This window comes from Prionailurus viverrinus, chromosome B1 (genome assembly GCF_022837055.1).
Source record: "Prionailurus viverrinus isolate Anna chromosome B1, UM_Priviv_1.0, whole genome shotgun sequence".
Classification (NCBI taxonomy): domain Eukaryota; kingdom Metazoa; phylum Chordata; class Mammalia; order Carnivora; family Felidae; genus Prionailurus; species Prionailurus viverrinus.
Window position 1 is genome coordinate 141,899,296 of NC_062564.1, and position 20,758 is coordinate 141,920,053.

The window sequence follows — 20,758 nt, forward strand, 5'->3', positions numbered from 1 at the left end:
CTCTTTTCTGTTGCATTGATCAGTGTGGCTGGAGGCTATGACAGGAGATGTTTAAAATGCAAAAACAGGAGGGGAAGGAAAAAAAAAAAAAAAAAGAGGTTAGAATGGGAGAGAGCCAAAGCATAAGAGACTTAAAAACTGAGAACAAACTGAGGGTTGATGGGGGGTGGGAGGGAGGAGAGGGTGGGTGATGGGTATTGAGGAGGGCACCTTTTGGGATGAGCACTGGGTGTTGTATGGAAACCAATTTGTCAATAAATTTCATAAAAAAAAAAAATAAATAAATAAATAAAAAAATAAATAAATAAAATGCAAAAACAGAGTAGAAATGCTAGAAACATCTTAATTAAAACAGTGTGGAGAGGTGTTGTTTAAATAATGCAGCTTCCTAATATTTTAATTTTAATACCTGATGGTACTCCTCCCCAACCCAATCATCTTTTTCAGAAATTTTACCAAGTACAAAAACAAAAAATTATAGTATCCATCCAAAAGGAAGAAAAGAACTCTTAAAGGAAGCTAGAAGGAAAATGGAGATATTTCTTTTGGAGTCAGGGGCCTACAGGACTACCTCTTTCTGATACTACTTTAGGTTGTTTTCCAAAAAACAATCCATTATCAATAAAGAATAAATATTTAAAAGAGTGGCAGGGGCACCTGGGTGGGCAGTTGGATAAGTGTCCAACTCCTGACTTTGGCCTGATCTCACAGTTCGGGAGTTCGAGCCCCGCGTCAGGCTCTGTCCTGAGAGTGCAGATGGAGCCTGCTTGGGTTTCTGTCTCCTTCTCTCCCTCTCTGCCCCTCCGCTCCTTGCTGTCTATCTCTCCCTCAAAATAAATAAAAATTTTTATTTTTTAAAAAGTAAAAAGGGTGGCCAAATAAGCTACAATATAAGACTGGTAATACTTTAATCCCAAGAAGCAACAGGTCTGAATGTTTAGATTTCAAAGTACAAAGACTAAGTAATTAAATGTTTTGCTGTAAGTTTTTCTAGAAATTCCAGCTTCCTTAATTACATAATCTCTATGTTCTACAAAAGCTTATCTAGGGGGCTTAAAAATATCAATGTACTAATCAGTAATTAAGCTGTTTTCATTCCTATGAAAGTCTTACAAACATTTTTTAATGTTTTTCTTTATTATAGTTTCACAAAACTATAACACATGAAATCAAAAGGCTAAGTTTAGGTAAAGAGATGTAAATAGCCCACCCTAAGTAGAGTACCTTACAATTTTTTCATAAATTCTTCCAAGTACTTACTTATTAAGCAATGTATGTTATGGGAGTAACGAGAATTGTCTGGGACGGTGAAGCTGCCATCACAGATAGCAACCTGACTCTCACCAAAAGGAAGAGTGAAGAAACAAAGTTTATACAGTAAACATCCCAGGGCCTGTAAAACAAACAAGTATGAATATTGTCAGATGAAGTAATCAATCACAAGACAAAAACACAGCCCCAAACCAAAAATGAAGTATGTTATTAAACAAAAGCCTAATGTTTCTAATACTGGATCAATCCTTTCACAAATTAAACCAATTAATGGTATAATTAAACCAATTACTGTACTTATTTTTTTTTAAATATTTAACTGTATCATTTCCATATTTTTCTCTCACATCTGTGATTAGTTGGCTGGATTAATGTTATCATGGACTCTAGATCATGAATGATATAACTAAAATTAGAAGCAGCAGGTTCCTCTTGGGAGAAAAATTATAGTTTTCTTTCACTAGGAAAAAAAATATATTTACCACATAACTAGCATATAAATAATGAAGTCAACACAAGGCTTCTTCTAACATTTTTTTAATTCAATATAAAACATGTTATAAAATCCTGTGATTCAAAGTATGAGTTAGCCAGCACAGTTAATTTTATCAAACATCAATACATTTTTATTTGACTATTCACTTAAACACGTGACATTATTTTATATCAAAAAATTAGTTCTCTACCTTTACACATAATCCTATAATTTTTATCCTAAATATACTAATCATATTTCTACTTTGCTAATCTATATTAAAAATCACAAAGGGCTCTGTCTGCTTCACTTGCATGGCTTCATAGACAGTGCAGCACCAATAAATCTACTTGCACCAATAAATCTGACAATGAAGACAAAACACCCTAAAACGCAAATTATATTCTGAAGAGTAGCATAGGAAATTCCCAGCTAAGCTGCTAACAGCTCAAACCTGAGAAGCAGTAATAAAATGTGATTTTCAGCTCAAGAAATCACTATGCTCTTATAAGAAGTGCCACCTACAAGCCTTAAGAGTGTAAAAGTTATTTCTGGGGTGCCTGTGTGATTCAGTAGGTTAAGTGTCTGACTCTTGATTTTGACTCAGGTCATGATCTCACAGTTTGTGAGTTCGAGCCCCACATCGGGTTCTGCACTGTTTGTGCACAGCCCGCTTAGGATTCTCTCTCCCTCTCTGCCTCTCCTCTCATTCTCTCTCTCTCTCTCTCTCTCTCTCTCTCTCTCTCTCTCACGGTCTCTCTCTCTCTCTCAAAATAAACTTTAAAAAAAAGTGTAAATGCTATTTCTAATTCTAAACAGACTGTAATAAAATTATCCAATAGTCAGTATACAATTATATCAGCAATACTATTGGCCTTACATCACCTCTCTTTTGTTAGATTTTCTCCACACATCAACTTATTAGCACACTCAACTAACAAACACACTACTTTTATAACTACCATGAAGATCACAATATGCAGAAGCACCTTTGTAAGTCTGACAATATTTACAAAACATTATTTTCAACACAGTCTTCCAACAAAGTTTAAATGCTCTATAAATTTTAATTCTAGAAGAGTAATTCTAGTAAGTTCAAAAACATTACTGTGACTAATGAAACGGTAAAGATTCTGAATGGAAATAACCAGTTCAATGTCACTTAAAAATATTTATACTGCTTTTTTCTGTAAGGCAGATGTTTTCAGCATTTATATGTAGCAAACTGAGCTTAAGGCTTCCCTAACAGCACTAAAAAATACTATTAATGGTGTAATATCTGCATTAAATTACACCTTTCTACTGCCCAGATGACAGTCTACGCACAAGAGATCTGCATTTTATCCAGTTTTATCTTTTCAATCAAACTTTTAATAATGTGTCTTCTGTTAGAGTAAATGTTGTGGGAATTTCCAGATAACTATGTTAGATAGCAATGCCAGTATCCTTAAAAAATATAAATCGAAAACATAAAATACTCTGCTTCACACAGTGTGAACACAACAAGGTGTCCTAGTTTTTTCACATCAAAGGCATTTCCCTCTATCCATCTGATACAATGAGAATTGTTCAAGAAACGGGAGGGTAAAAATGACCTGATTTTGAAGGCTTCGAATACCATCATCTTCAATTTTCCTCATTAAAAGATAACATGAAGCATCTCTCACTGAATTTCCTAATGCTTATAAAATCAGCATCCCAGTTCTCAGGATAAAAATAACCTACAATGGAAACTTCCAAGCAAAAAAAAAAAAAAAAAAAAAAAAAATTTTTCGCCAAAATATAAAGTTCTAAGTGAATACTTTAACCTCAGTATGATAACTCCCTGAATCAGTACTATGCTGAAATAGAAACACAATCTCTGACCAATATGAATTGAATAATTTTTCTATTCTTTCATTCACACCTAAAATGTTGCAAGATACTTCTGTTTCACCTGAGTGAATACAAGAAAACAAATGGCATTATGAAAATTAAAATTCTACTTCTGTCAAGCATATAAACACAGATTCTATTTTCTGATTATTTGCTTCTTTTTTCATTTTCTTTGAGTAATCTATTTGTAACCCCATACCTATACTTATAATTTAAGTTCTATAATTATCCATTATAGAAATATTACCCCATATCCTAATCTATAAATGGTATAAATTTTAAATTTATCACAATTTAGTATGCTGCCTGGCACACATATAAAGTCTAATGAAAAAATGAATTAAAAAAAGGATTCTCTCCTTTTTGTTAAGATATGGGGTAACAATCATGTACTTAGAGACTAATTATCTTTTCATTCAAGCCTTGATAATATCCAAACAGTAGTTAAGCTATGATGTCTGTTGTTTCCTCTGCTGTTGAAATACTCTTTTAGGTAACATGGATTTCAAAAGCAGTCACAAAATTAGATTAGGAAAAACTTCCACAATCACCTCTTCTAATACCTTCATTTAATAAATTAAAACCTGATTGGATGTGCTTTCTACATTATACTATAAACCATTTACTATAAGCCATTTAATGTTAATGCTGAGAAAAAGCAAACTGAATTTGAATTACAAGCTGGTAATCTATAAGCAGTATCAAATCAAACTTATCCATTGAGTCAACTATGTATATGGTTAAAAAGTACCACAAGATTTAAGAATCACTGGTTAAAAAAAAAAAAAAGTGTACATTATGACAGATGAAAAGATATCAAAGATACTCTTTTTTTTTTTTTATTACCTTGCTAGAATATTTAGTATCCCAACCCCTATAGGAGGTCAAGAGAAGAGAACCAAGGAGATATTCATTTGGTTTCACACATTATGCTTGACTACTTTCTAAATTATTATGCTTTTAAAATAAACATGATTTTTTTTTTGTAAAATCTAGGAGTATTTCCAATGGAATTTTTTTTCTACAACCTTAATACGGTCACTAGTGGTAGATATGGCTAATACTTGTTGAATTTAAATGAATTCACATTTAAAATAGAGTTTCTTGCTAATTTATGAAACAAAGCCAAAATATATTCCCTTATGAAACAAGTTCTAAAAAAGTATATGCATTCTAACAAAAAGTTCAATTATATAAAATATGATCAATCTTAATAATGCAATCCAGATATACGGTTGACCCTTGAACAACACAGTTGAAAATCCATGTGTAACTTTTGATTCCCCTAAAACTACTGATAATCTACTGTGAAGCCTTATCAATAACATACATAGTCGATTAACACATATTTTAATATGTATTATATACTGTACTCTTACAATAATATGTAACTTTTTAATTTTTTCAGTATTTCTAGGCTGCCTGGTTCACCTGCAAGTTTTTTCAGATCTGTTGCAAATCTCCAAACGGTTTCCCAATATATTTATTTTTAAAAATCTGCATATTAGAGCACCTAAGTAAGCTTCTGACTCTTGATTTTGGCTCAGATCATGATCTCAGGGTTCACACTGACAGTGCACTGACAGTGAGGTACCCTGCTAAGTATTCAGTCTCTCACCCTCTCTCTCTGTCCCTCCCCTGCTCCCGCTCTCCCTCTCTCGCTCTCAAAATAAGTAAACTTAAAAAAAAAATCAAAATCTGCAAATTAAGTTCAAATCATGTTGTTCAAGGGCCAACTGAATATGCTAAGTAAGATCTTCAATATGTAGAAATTAGTCAATGGCTTGATTTTAATTAGAAAAAAATTGACTCATGTTAGTTTCCATTAAATAGGTCTTAAAAATATTTCTAAGAATTACTTAAGATTTATGACCAGCTTTTCCATACTGTACTCAATCAAAATTACACTCAATCAAAACATGTTTACATTCATATGTAATATAAATTCTAAAAAATACTGTGGCAAAGAGTTACATTATATGGAAGTCCTTTATTTGCTTTTTTATACCTAAGCTTTCCATTTCAAGATTAAAAAGATAAAATGTTCTATTTATTTTCTTCTTCTGTATAAGAATATACCACTTTCTTCTACTTATTATAAAATACCTTTGGGGTAACAGGGGGAAAATAACCAACTGAACTCAGATTTTTTTTTTTTTTAATTTGGTTAGAGAAAATGTTAGCCTTTCTTGGCCTTACCCAGATATCAGCCTTGGTGGTGATGGGTTTCCCTCCATAAAGGTTGATCATTTCAGGGGCTCTGTATGACAGAGTTGTATACCTGGCAGTAAATAAGTGAAATGGAGTGGAGATATAAAAAAAAAAAAAAAAAAAAAAAAAAAATATATAGATACTACATTGTTTCTACATAAAATGCTACAGAAAACTTTTAGATTCAATAACATTATATAGAAATAATACTATTTTTAAAAAGCTCATTAAAAGTCCATCAAGATTTAACAATACAAAGCATCTATACATGTTTTATTCAACAAATGCGACAGCATCTCTAATGATATAAAAACTTAATTTTAATTAAAAATCTGAAATAAAGACAATGGATTGAAAATATAGTTTTCCTTGAATTTGTTTTAAATAATATAATTAGACTCTAAAACTACCCTAATCAAAATACTTTAGTCCATTAATTTAAAAACAAAATGTCAACCCACTCAAAAAATTATATGTTTATTAAGGAGTTTGTTTTTATGGACTCTAACATAATTCCCGGCACACAGTAGTAAATCTCCTCTAGGTCTGTTTTTATCGCTGTTGTTTTAAAAGTAATCTAGTTGCCATCATTCTAACTACATTAATTAAGAACACTTCTAGAACTGACTGCCATCATAAGCTATTTGGTATTAAAAGACACTGAATAAATCTTTACCAACATAAAAACTCTAAATCCATTATGAACAGAATATTTTAATAAAGTAGTACTCAATCTCATAGCAGAAATTATTAGACTTTGGAAGGACTACCTATATCATGGCATAATTTAATTTTGAGTGTTGATATGTTTCATTTTGTATGAAATATCTTAAGGCTCAACATCCTATCATCTTACTTTTTCGAAATTACTGACTGGTGAGAAATTCTGAATGACAACACTATGAGGAGCAACCTGCAAAACCAAAATAGAAACTGCACGAGGACAGAACTTCTGTTCACTGCTATACTGCAGCACCAACAATGGTGTCCACTGCATGGTAGGCCCTGAATAAACACCTGTTAACTAAATAAATGGTTAGACCATTACCTCCTCAACTGAGCCACAAAGCACAAGAATTCCTCATGAGCCTGCACTCATCACTACTACAAAATTCTACTGAACCTTAAGATCTCAGCAGTAAGAATGAAAATTCTTCAGCAGTAAGAATGAAAAGAATGAAATGAAAATTTCAGCAAGTCAGAGATCCTAAAGCAGTTATAAATCACAACCAAATAATTTTTAAATTATATATATATATACATACATATATACATACACATATATGTGTGTATATATGTATATATACATACATACATATATATACACACACACACATACATATACATATATATGTATACAAACATATATCCCCAAAAAGCCAATTCAGTGATTTGTTCTTGTGTTCTTCAGGACATTTATATGTTTACTAAGGAGTTAATTTTTATGGAATCTAACATAATCACCATAGGCTATATTTCCTGAGTAGAAATACATGGTCTAGAAACCCACTGTGTTATACAAATGGGCCAGGGAAAGATCAGCTCTCCTTGAGTTCTTTCAAAATGCATACTGCAGTTCAAATGCTAGCTGTTAGTCTTAAACAAATGAGAAACTGTGAAGAAGAAAGGAGACCAAGAAAAAACAACTACTCAGAAATTCCTATTCTGACAGACCTTTGTGCATTCTGTATCATTTTATTAAGGTAATATAAGATTTACCTAAGATTTATAAACAGTTCTATTTTCTAAATGAGAAAACAGAAAAGGGAAAGGTCTTTATAGATACTCTAGCAACCACAGAAAGTATAAAACTAAGAAAAATAGAGCATATATGACATATTTCTACCAGAGAGCTTTCCAATACACTATTACAAAGTAACACGTTTTCCAGAGTTTTCATTGCATTAACAAGTCAATCTTCTTCATCTTAAATATAAAGTAAAAGCTTACTTTTCAAATAATTTATTATCTTCCTAATAAGAACAAGTCCTCAGTATCAGTAAAAACACAATGTTTAACTAAACTCAATAATCACTTAAAACTCCCTTTAATAATTCCACAAATTACTCAAACTTAATAAATTTCTTGATAAATACATTTACAATGTACATGAAAAACTTGTATCTATGATAAAATATATTTACTACTGAGCTACAGCAGACATAAATTAATCAATGTCTATGGCACAGAAATATTTCAAAGAAATCTATAAATGAAATACCTAAAATCTGTATTAGCAAATCTGGTCCATAGACTTAAGTTACCTAAAATTCCCATGAGACAAAGCACAATAAAGATAGAAACTTACTTTTTAATTTCTTCTTCTACTAGATTAACTCCATCTTTTTGAGGATTAAGAAACTTATTCGTGGCACTGCCAAAGTCACAAAGTACATAGTTTCCACTATCATTCAACAAAATATTTTCTACCTTCAGAAAAAATAAATAATTAGTAGTATTTTCAAAGTGAAAATTATACTTTCATAACCATGTTTTTACAAAATAAACACAAGGTTTGTGCCATATATACAGAGAGAAAGACATAAGATAAATTGTGAGGAAGGCCAAATCAATCAGACCAAAAATATACCTGACAATGTCTACTGTTTCTCCTACTGAGAACAGAGAAGTGCTCCTCCCATCCCAGGATGATTTTTGCAGGGGTCTATAAGCCCTAAATCCTTTTAAACCTCTTCTATGAAAAAGAAGAACTAGTAGCAGTTGAAGTCTAGACTGTACCTCCATTTTTCATTCTGACACTTCAGCTTATCTATAGACAAGTAACAAAAACCATTAAACTTCTACCTCTGGTTGACTCCTAATTCCATTTTTATCTAAAATGCTGCACTAACAAAACACAGTTTTGACTTTATGTGTTAACTTGGAGATCAGAGTTGTAGCAACCTGAATACACAACATGCACAGGAGAGTGTGGGTTCACATCCCAACTCTGCAATTTGCTACCATATGTCCCCTTAGACAATATGCTGAACTACTCTTGTGCTTTGATTTCCTTATCTACAAAATGGGGACGCTGACAGTATCTGTTACATGGAATTGTTGTAAAAATCGTATGAGTTAAAACACGTAAAGAGTTAGAAGAGTGGCTGAAATAAAGTAAGCACTCAATAAATGATACTATTATTATTACATTTTCCCCCATAACATTTTCTACCTTTATAATGCAGTCTTAGATGAGCTATTCAATTGCTCTCCACTCTACCAAAATACTCACATTACAGTTTGTTTTTCTTCTATATTTCATATTTAGTCAACTTTTTAAAAGATTTATACACAACAAAGATTTGTACAAGACATCTACTTAAAACAAACATAGGTTTGCATAAATTTACACAAGTAAAACAAACTAAGCATATGAAACAGGGCCTATATAAAAGTATGCAGTTCAATGTCTTTTCTGGCTTTAAATCAAGAAGACTCAACTGGAAACATCAACTTAATATGAAAAAGGTTTACAAGCCAAAACAGCATAAAAAGACATACCAAATTATTAGGGAAAATGTAAAAGCTACATATTCAGAAGAACTGAAATGAACTACACTCATTATCCAAATTAAAGGACAGATGTCTGCAGTCGTACATTTCAATCTTTGCCTAATTTGTAACCTGTTACACCGTAGGTTGCCCTAGATGACACTTTCATGGTTAACAATCTATATTCTACGTGACATCTTCTATTCTCTTGTATCCTAGGGGGATTTTATTATCACCTTTCATAAATTTCGTATAATCAGTCAGAATTGGGATTCATCCAATCACTAAATATTACTGAGACCTTGGCTATGTGCCAAGGTCTAAATACTAAATACTTGGATAGGGGAACCTGGCTGGCTCAGTCAGTTAAGCGTCTGACTTCGGCTCAGATCATGATCTCACAGTTTGTGAGTTCAAGTCCCGTGTAGGGCACTGGGCTGACAGCTCAGAGCCTGGAGCCTGCTTCGGAGTCTGTGTCTCCTTCAATCTCTCTGCCCCTCCCCTGCTCATGCTCTCTCTGTCTCTCTGTCTCTCTCTCTCTCTCCTTCAAAACTAAATAAGCATTAAAAAAAAAAAATCCCTGCCCACATGGAGCTTACATGCTAGTGGAAGAGAACAGAAGTAAACAATCGGCACAATACTATAAGGTGCAAGACGGAACAAATGGAGAAAGTTAATCTGAGTAGACTTGAAGCAATGTGAAAAATTAGCCATGAGATATTTGGGTATAGCGCATTTCTGGAAGAGAAGTTTTTGTAATCTTAGGGCTTGTGGGCATCTAAGAGGAAACCTATGATTTTTAAATGGTATGCGTAATGATACCTTGAGCACTATGACACTGGGAATATTCAAATCCTTTTGGGGGACCTTTTCCAATGTAACAAGTGGGTGCCATATACAAGAGATCAGACTCCACAAAAAGGTAAGATAAAATGACCTTAAAGAAAATCACCTAAATATAGTAAATGATAGAAAACAATGGTAAATGGTAAATAACTGAGTACAGCGACCCATTCATGCTTGCCTCCAAAATCTCTGCAAAATACCCTGACACCTAATATGGGTTATAGGAAATAGGAGGAGAGCAGAACTGGACAGAATCATGTGGAGGGACATTCAACCTGCATCAATGACGTTCACATTTTTGCTCACATGAAACCTTTTCAAGAAGCCTACTATGTACAACAGACGCAGAGGAAGGGCCATAAAAATCTACTTCTACAGCCATACTAGAAACCCTCATGGTCATGGAAAACACAATTTCTAGTCGATAGTCTTTACACGGCCTCAGGAAATGTACCTGGGACAGAGAGATCCTTTCAGTGCTGGTAATAAAAACTGGTATAGAGGAAGACAGTAGTCCAAGAACATTTTAATGCTAAAGTTCAAAATGTATTAATCCATAAGTAGTCTAAAATTCATACCTTCAGATCCCGGTGAATTATTGGAGTCTTACACTGATGCAATCTTGCAACAGCTTCACAGGTATCACAGAATATCTGTAACACTTCTGCTTCCGTAAAACCTGTCTGCAGCTTCTTATTCATCTGATTCACTACTTGCCCAGCTAACCAAAAAAGTAATTTTGAGAAGACATGTTTTTAGTAAATGAAGACTACCACAAAGAAATTAAGAAATGCCTTTATGGTCTCAAGTAAAGGGGAACTGGCTTTTTCATAATGCTCATGGAAGGATGCTTCCTGTACCATATCATATTGATTCAATAACATACATTTTTCATACTTTACATCTCTGAAATAAAAACATCTTAAGATAGATAATGTTCTGCTAATGCTATTGGCCTTTTTTCAAGATTTTAATTAACATCTATGAAATCAAAGTATGCTTTATAATTGACAGCATCATAGATTTGAAGAAACAGTTATTCAATACTATGCTAGCTATTAGATAAACAATTGTGAGCAAAAATAAAGTTTATATTATCATGGAATTTATCAATTAAAGGCAGAGGTAAACATTAAGCAATTACATAAATAAACACATATAATTATGTACAATAAGGCTAATATGAGAGAAACCTAAATTTAAATTGGCAAAGGAGGATGGGGAGGGGAGGATGTCAGATGAGGCCTATCTGAGGAAGTGATATTTATGGTGAGACTGTAGCATGATTAGGAACTGACCAGGCAGAGATCTGCGAGAAAAGCATGCTAGCAACAGCAAGCAGTACGTACAAAGGCCTCCATTTTGGAAAAGAGCTTAATAATTTTGATTCACTTAAAGCCAATGTAGGTATGTATGGTCCAAAAATCAGAGAAAAGGTAAAGTGATATGAGACTGACAAGACAGACAGCCATCAGCCATATTTTAGATTTTATCTTGAGAACCAGGGACTTCCTGATCTTTTTTTTGTTAATGTTTCTTTATCTTGAGAGAGAGTGTGCGCAAACACGCGTGAGCAGAGAAAAGGCAGAAAGAGAGGAGGAAAGTGAATCCCAAGCAGGCTCCATGCTGTCAGTGCAGAGCCTGATGCAGGTTCGATCTCACATTAAGACCTGCGCAGAAATCAAGAGCTGGACACTTAATCAACTGAGCCACCCAGGTGCCCACACCAGATCTAACTTTTAAAAGGATCTTCTTGACTGGGGGATAGGGGAAATCACAAGAGTGGAAATGGACAGATGGGTTAAGAGGCTAATGCTCTAATTCAGGTAAAAGGCAACAGGCAGAATAACTTACTAAAATCAAACGGTCATACCAATGAGCCCTGAGAGGATGATTATATATTACATATACCACAATAATTGATAGTCTAGTGACAATTCTAAATTATTAAGAAAAAGTTGACCACCATTGAAGGACACAAGAAACACAAGTAATTAGGGGCACCTGCGTGGCTCAGTCAGTTAGGTGTTCAACTTCAGCTCATGATCTCACGGTTCATGAGTTTAAGCCCCGAGTCAGGCTCTGTGCTAACAGCACAGTCTGGAGCCTGCTTCACATTCTGTGTCTCCTCTCTCTCTGCCCTCCCTTGTTTGTGCGCCTTCTCTTTCTCTCTCTCTTTCAAATGTAAATAAATAAACATTAAAAAAAAATTTTTTAAAGAAAAGTAATTCAGAAAGCATTCTAATGAAAATTAAGTTTGGGAATTTAAAAAGGCAAACTTATGTTAACTTGAAACCTTCCTTTAACAAGGTTGAACAAATGAACATTTGCTACTTTGTAATCTGCAAGAAGGTGCATATACACCTGTTCATTTAATACTACTCTCTAAACAGCATTCTCATGTATTTCTTATAATAGCAGAAAACTTTAAAGCAGAAAAAATACCAAATTTTATCTATCAATCCCCAATTTCAGAACACTAAAGTATATTTGATTGTAATTTGTTCAGGACACCTCAAGATACCTGACCAGACAGGAATACCACACCCATCCTCTTGTGTGTTAGACACTGAACTTGTTTTAAACAAAAATTAAACAGGATAAAAAGTGTTTTATTGATGCTCATTCACATTCTTGAAATATGTCACAGCTAAAGAAATCATAATCTTAAACTCATTCTACGTCTTCCTTTCAATGTTGTAATGAGTAGAAAAAAATTTGAACAAATGTTAATCTCCTTTCTCGCATTCAGAGATCTTGAATCACAAAATGCAAGTCCCCAGAAAAACCTAAGAACTGTAACTGAGCTGCATTTCAAATGTAGAAATAAGTAAAATTTCATTATTCAAAATCAAAGTCTTCTGAAGATTAAAGTAAAGGTTATTCTAATGAAAAACAAACAAACAAACAAATCAGGGGCACCTGGGTGGCTCAGTCCGTTAAGCATCAGACTTCAGCTCAGATCATGACCTCGCGGTTCCTGAGTTCGGGCCCAGCATCAGGCTCAGTGCTGATAGCTCAGAGCCTGGCGCCTGCTTTGGATTCTGTCTCCTTAGCTTGCTGCCCCTCTCTCCCTCCCTCTTTCTCTCTCTATTTCTCAAAAATAAATAAAAAATAAAACATTAAAAAAAATTTTTTTGAAAAACGAAAAAAGATTCAGAAATCAAACGATGTATACTGAAAATCTTTTCAAACAGGATGCATATAACTCTCAAATCTTTCCATATTTTTCAAACAGGTATCATTTCCTAAACAAAAGCTTTTACACTCTGACCAACTTCACCATTAAAATTGAAAATTCAACATTTTTCCAACCACTTAGTCATCCAACAACCTTCTGTAAAGTGCAATCTTACATTCCACTTTAATTTTTACATGACTTGGGTTTTTTTAATAAGATAATTAAATTTTATCTGTAGTAGATTGCACCACTGGCCCCAAATCTTCAACCCTCACTTTATCCCGGCCCTTTGCCATGTAACTGCATTTCCTCCCAATAAATGGAGCAGAGAGAATACCTTGCTCTTTGATGTGGGCTCAGCCATATGACTTACTCTGGCTGAAAGAATAACGCAGAAGTGGCAGTGTGCCAATCCCAAGCCTAAGCCTTAAGAGACCTCACATCTTCCACTTGCCCTCTTGTATTTCTATTATCTCTATGAGAAAAACATCCCCCAAATAAGCTTCTAGTGCCAGGGAAAAGGATGAGAAACCTGAAACAGAGCCACTCCAACTAATCCCAGCAAACCCACTGGCATGTGAACAAGCCCAACTAAAACGAACAGTGTCATTCCACCAAGCTCAGTCTACAACAAGTGGCCCACTGATACACAAGCAATAATAAATGACTGTTGTTTTATGCTGTTGAGTTTGGGGATGTTTTGTTATAAAGCAAAAGCTAACAGGTATGTTATCCGTGGGAATTTCTATAAAACACCTCCAAAACAAAAAGCTCCTTTCATTAAATAATGAAAATATATTCAAAAGACCAACTCTGATTTCTGGACATCTGGTACCTAAAGCCTGTAATTAATCTCTCTTTAACTTATACACAAGAATATTAACAAATTTAGCAGTGTCAAATCATGAACCCACAAAAATCTAACATTTCACAAAAGATGGCTGTAACAAATTGATACCTCTAACCGTGATGGTGCATATCGGCTATACAATACATTCTTCTACTTCCTACACAGTTTCATCCCTTACAAAATCAAAACCAATGTACCTGATCTATATTCATAACACTGACTGCCTTACAAAAGTACCTTCATTCTTAAACAATTTTATGTAATACAATCAGCTTTTATAGAAGGGGAAAGTAATTATTCTCCCATTCTCTACTCTGCAACTCACTCTTCCCCCATGAAAAGAAAAGGAATTTATCTAACTGATTCATGTGAGAAAAAGGAATTGAGTATGCCCTATTCAAATCCTCTGGATTCCTTCTCTGGGATATAAAGCCCACTCAGAGGGTACATTCTCATCTACAGTGCATGCAGCACGTTTAGCTGGTAAAACATTTGAAGGAAACTTCTAACATAAAAAAGAAGGTGTAATAACAAGAGAAAAATTCAGGAAAACAAAAACACAAAGAACAGAAGAAAACTCTTTTTTAAAAACTGTAATTAATAACTACAGACAACAAATGACTTGCATCTAAAACAAGAGCAAAGTGCATTTTAACAAAGAACAGCATTGAGAGAATAAGAGTTCTTAGAAATTAAAAATAAATAGCAGAAATACAAAATTCTATAGAGGAGCTAAAAGACACATTTAAGGAACTCCCAACACAATTAGAATTTTTAAAAAGAGAAGACAAAGAGAGGAACAGAGAAAATGAAAGAGAAAAAAACTGAGTCCCAGCAATAAAGATAGCAAAACTGACCCATAACCAAGGCAGATATACCTAAGATTTTAGAATGCTAGAGCTAAAGCAAAGATTCTAAGTGTCCACGGGGAAAAAAAAGAGGTCACGTTAAAAAAAGTGAAGAATCATAATGCATGAGATTTCTCAATAGTAACAACTAGGTGAAAAATGAGATAATGCCTTCAAAATTCTAGCCCAAAATTATTTCTCAACAGTAACAACTAGGTGAAAAATGGGATAATGCCTTCAAAATTCTAGCCCAAAATTATTTCTAACCTACAACACTTTAGCCAGCCAAATGAATAATCAAATATGGATGCAGAATAAAAATAATTCTATACAAGGTTTCAAACATGCTTCTTTCCATAATCCATTATCAGAAAGCTACTGAAAAAATGTACTCTATTCAAAGGAGGTAGGTAAAAACAAGGGAGGAAGTATGAGTAGTAGAGAGTCTAAGATAGGAAGAAGGCATAGGGAGTTCCTAGAAGCACAGCTAAATGCTATTCAAAATTAAGCAGAACTGAAGTCTCCCCAAAGGATATTTCTATGGAAGAAAAAATAAAACTGACACAAATATGTAAATGTTGAAGTATACTACATAAAGATTTGCATTTCTATTGAGGAATGTTGGGCTAAACTACTAACATATATGAAGGAAAATAGGCAATTATCAATGGGTGTATTAGCTCCTGGAAAAAAATTTTAAATACAAAAACAAAAATGTTAATTACAGGCTATCACATATCACAGTTAAACAGCAAGCAAAATAATTTAAATACCAATTATTAATTTAATCTAAAAATTAAAAATTAAAATTAAAAAATTTAAAAAAAGCTCTGACAGTTAAATCCTCATCTTTACTTGGAGATATTATCTAAAACATAAAATTAGGGTGCCTGGATGACTCAGTCAGTTAAGCGTCAGACTCTTGATCTCGGCTCAGGGCATGATCTCACAGTTTGTGGGTTCGAGCCCCATGTCAGGCTCTGTGCTGGCAGTGCAGAGCCTGCTTGGGATTCTCTTGCTCTCCTCTCTCTCTTTGCCTCCCCCGCTTGTGCTCTCTCTCAAAATAAATAAACTTGAAAAACAATAATAAAAAGCAAAACATAAAACCAGAAAGAGCACTACCAAACTTTTATTCAAGAGCCTCCTCATACCCAGAATCACATACTTCTCCTGATTTTCTAAGTTCCCCCTCTCTCATACTCTAAGGATCTCATTAAAACTACACACTTTCCTCTATATAATGACGTGTAGAAATATGGAAGTGAATATGAGAAATATCTCAAGCATTTTTAAAGTGAATGCCTCTGAGGAGAGTAATGGGGCAGGAGGATACTGATTTAGCCACGGCTTAACAAAACCATTTGACTTTTTAAAACGTATATATGTACTACTTTGATAAAAATAAAAATTTCATGCGAATCAGCTTGCTGATTCAAACCAGATAAAAAAATTTTTTTAAGTTTGTAAAAAAGCAAAAAAGAATGCCTTCCTCAAAACATACCTCAGGTCATACCTCTACTTTAAAATAAAATTTGTCCCCTAAAAATTGAAGTTCATTCGGTTCTCCTTTTAAGATGTCTTCTGGATGACTATCAATTAAACTCATCCAGGGTTATGATTATGCTAGATTCAATTATCTTTAAAAAATTAGCAAAGCGCTATCTTTACAAATAACCAACAGCTACTCTATCCAGCCAAGATTTAGTACCACAAATGCTAGAATTCAGGAAAGTGGAGTAAAGAACAACAACATCTTCTCCTTAAAGAGATCACAATGTTTTACAGTATGAGATATATACAAGAGAAAACAATCAGGAAAACATCTAATTTTGTATAATATATACGGAAATAATTTTTAAATATATCATAATAGATATTATAATTCTGATTCACTTCATTTTCCCCTGTCCTTCCCTCCTTACAAGACTAGAATAAATGAAACTATATTTTCTCCAACATTACCATCAGCCTACTCCTCCAACATTCAGGCAATGACAAGTGTTCATAATATCATAATTAAAAATCATAACTGTCTTAAGAGAATCTAAATATAAGCCAAGGCTTATATAAATATAAGCCAAGGCTCCCTAGAACCCAAATCAGATACAGTCTGATTTAAAAAATTTTTTAAGAAGTTTGCAAAAAATGGATTAATTTCAAATTAATTTCAAATCTTCTGATATTTATAAAAGAACCCAAAAAGACAATATAAATTTATAAATATTACAGATCAAAATGCATCTAAATTTATTACATTTGATATACTGAAAGTTAATATGGAGTGCTGGAAAAAAATCTTATGACACTAATATTTACACATTATGCTTTTCTTAGTTGGACTATAAAAGTATAGGGAGCATGATATGTAACTGCTCTTCACTCATTCAGATTTCTTGTTTTAAACACAACAGCATTTTTCCAATCGTCATTTACATGCTCATATCATCAGTACAGCAATGACGACTAGATTTAAATATTTCTTTTTTTTTTTTAATGTTTATTTATTTTTGAGAGAGAGAGAGAGACAGAATGCAAGAGGGTTAGGGGCAGAGAGAGAGGGAGACACAGAATCCGAAGCAGGCTCCACCCTCTGAGCTGTCAGCACAGAGCTGGACACGGGGCTCGAACTCACCAGCTGTGAGATCATGACCTGAGCTGAAGTCGGACGCTCAACTGACTGAGCCACCCAGGCACCCCGATTTTAAATATTTCTTAACAGCATTCCTTAAGTAGATAATTAAAGCTGAGATTACAATAAGTGTCTAGAATCAGGTGACAACTGCCCTGGCAGAAACCAAGACACCTAGTAAACCATTTTAAGGGTAACTATTTTTTTCAGTATAAAACAAATGCAGAAAAATACTTACCCCGGCAATATTCCATTAAGATAAGCACTTCCCATACATTATCACTAATTGAGTTAACAGCACAATCCAAGTAACTCACAATATTTTTGTGACCAGACAGCTCCTTCTGTGTAAAAAAAAAAAAGAAAAAGAAAAAGAGAAATTAAAAAAACATACATTGTAAAGCTCTATTACCTCTGATTTGAAGTCTAAATTAATATATTTGAAGAATTTCACAAAAGTGAATTAAGCATACGTATAGAATCTGACACAATTCAAAAAGGTTTCAGTAGTTCCAATGAAAAGTTTACTTAAGGGCGCCTGGGTGGCTCAGTTGGTTAAGTGTCCAACTTCGCCTCAGGTCATGATCTATTGAGTTGGAGCCCCACGTCAGGCTCTGTGCTGACAACTCAGAGCCTGAAGCCTGCTTGTTTCCCTCTCTCTCTCTGCCCCTCCCCTGCTCAGGCTCTGTTTCTCTTTCTCTTTCTCAAAAATAAACAAACATTGAAAAAAAATTTTTTAAAAGTTTACTTACATGTGGCTGCCATTTTCTAACAGGCAAATATTCAATGAACACTAATTTTTTTTATGTTTATTTTTTAGAGAGAGAATGAGTGAACAAGGGAGGAGCAGAGACAGAGGGAGACAGAATCTGAAGGGGGCTCTGTGCTAACAGCAGAGAGCCCAATGCAGGATTCAAACTCACAAACCATGAGATCATGACCTGAGCTGAAGTCAGATGCTTAACCACTGAGCCACGCAGGTGCCCCTTTGAGCACTAATTTTTAAATTCAATCAGGAAAAAAGAGATGATTCACTCAAAACCAAAAGTCTCCAAAATAAGTGTGCAAGATAGTCCTTTGGGACTCAAGAATAAAATATCAGAACTTTTACTTATATTTATTTATTTTTATCCAAAAAATTGTTTAAAATGAAGCTCTAATATTTATGAACTTACAATTACACTCTCATTAGTTTGTTTTGCCTACAAAATATTGTGTACCCAGCTAAGTGGGCCTATGAATGTATATACTTTTAAACTAAATAACTTACAAAATGAACAACTGGCTAAAAAATTTTCTATTAAGTAACCACAGGTTAAAGATAATACTAGGGGCGCCTGGATGGCTCAGTTGGTTAAGCATCCGACTTTGGCTCAGGTCATGATCTCGCAGTCCGTGAGTTCGAGCCCCGCATCGGGCTCTGTGCTGACAGCTCAGAGCCTGGAGCTTGTTTCAGATTCTGTGTTTCCCTCTCTCTCTGACCCTCCCCTGTTCATGCTCTGTCTCTCTCTGTCTCAAAAATAAGTAAACATTTTAAAAATTTTTAAAAAAAAGATAATACTAATAATACAAGAAAATAAGAAAAAAATGGCAAATCTGACATTTTTGTTCATAGTACAAGATAATCATCAGCATATAATGAGGTTAAAAATAATAATCTATTTAGGTCTGTCTGGAAATTAAAAAACAATTATCAACAATACTTTTTAAAATAAATTTACATCCGGAGCAGCGCCTGGGTGGCTTAGTTGGTTGAGTGTCCAACTTTGGCTTAGGTCATGATCTCTCACGGTTGCTGCGTTCCTGGGGTTGAGCCCTGTGTCGGGCTCTGTACTGATAGCTCAGAGTCTGGACTGTGCTTTGGATTCTGTCTGACCTCTCTCTCTGTTCCTCCCCCATTCTCACTGTCTCAAAAATAAATGAACATTAAAAAAAAATAAATTCACATCCACTATCAATAATAAGCCTGGTTTTAACTGAGATATTATTTATTTGAGATATTACCTAACAGTAGCTGAACATGTAATTCATAAATACATAAATATAATGGGAGATGGGTTATCAAAAAAAGTTGGATGACCACTGCTCTAATGAGCTAATCTCACTAAATTCTCTTGTTCAAAAGCACAGAATTTGAGTGCTGCTGCTACTGATGATGACCAAATTTTACATCTCTGAAAATTACACAAATTCTATTGAAAGCAAGAATTATGGCGCAATGGTACCGTATCTAGACACAAGTTAGAAAACTTAGCCTAAGAACCCCTACTATCTTGGGGTAAATCTCTTTACCCTTTTGACTAATAGCCTTTTTAGAAAGTTTTTAAAGAACAAATCTCAAAGCATAATCAAGTCTAATCTAACCAAGCAATAGGGACAATAAAAGAATCAGGTAAGTCATGTTATATAAATGTGCCTATCTTTGAATAAAAGGGATCAAAATATGTGTATTGATAAGGATGTTGATACAAAATGGGAAATCTCTCTCTTAGCAGTTGGATAAGTAGGAATGATATTAAGAAGTGTTTACAAGATGTGGAAAAACTGGAATTCTCATACATTGCTGGTGTGACCATAAAATAGTTCAGCTGCTATGGAAAAAAATTTAGTGATCCCTAAAAAAGTTAAACACAGAATTACCATAACCCAACAATTCCACTCCTAGATATAAACCCCAAAAAACTAAAAACAGATACTCAAATAAATACATATACAAACATATTCATAGCAGCACTATTCACAACAGACTAAAGGTAGAAATGGCTCAAATGCCTATCAATGGTTTTAAAAAAGTCCATCAACAGGTGAAGAGAGAGAGAGAGAGAGAGAGAGAGAGGCAGACAAACACATACAATGGAATATTATTCAGCCATAAAAAGGAATGAAGTACTGATACACTCTACAATGTGAATGAACCTCAAAAACATGCTAAGTGAAAAAACCAGACAGAAAAGGTCACATACACAAAAATTTTATATATATGTATATATATAGCACTTGATAAACAGTGGATGAGGAAGAAGAAGAGAACAGAGGAAAAGGAGAGAAGAAAAGGAAGAGGAGGAAGAGAAGGAAG

At 33.9% G+C, this 20,758-nt stretch overlaps 1 protein-coding gene across 3 annotated transcripts in view; it reads right to left on the bottom strand.

Annotated features, from left to right (window-relative positions):
• BMP2K (BMP2 inducible kinase) overlaps window positions 1-20,758 on the bottom strand; it is a 131,590-nt gene that overhangs the window by 56,724 nt on the left and 54,108 nt on the right. For 2 of the 3 annotated variants that reach the window (XM_047857397.1, XM_047857396.1), the window contains exons 3-7: window positions 17,921-18,026; window positions 10,753-10,895; window positions 8,142-8,263; window positions 5,822-5,903; window positions 1,261-1,393 (exon numbers count right to left, since the gene is read on the bottom strand). In XM_047857397.1, coding sequence (XP_047713353.1) covers window positions 1,261-1,393; window positions 5,822-5,903; window positions 8,142-8,263; window positions 10,753-10,895; window positions 17,921-18,026 — 586 coding nt within the window. The remainder of the gene's footprint in view (window positions 1-1,260; window positions 1,394-5,821; window positions 5,904-8,141; window positions 8,264-10,752; window positions 10,896-17,920; window positions 18,027-20,758) is intronic. The other variant, XM_047857398.1, reaches the window with a different exon arrangement.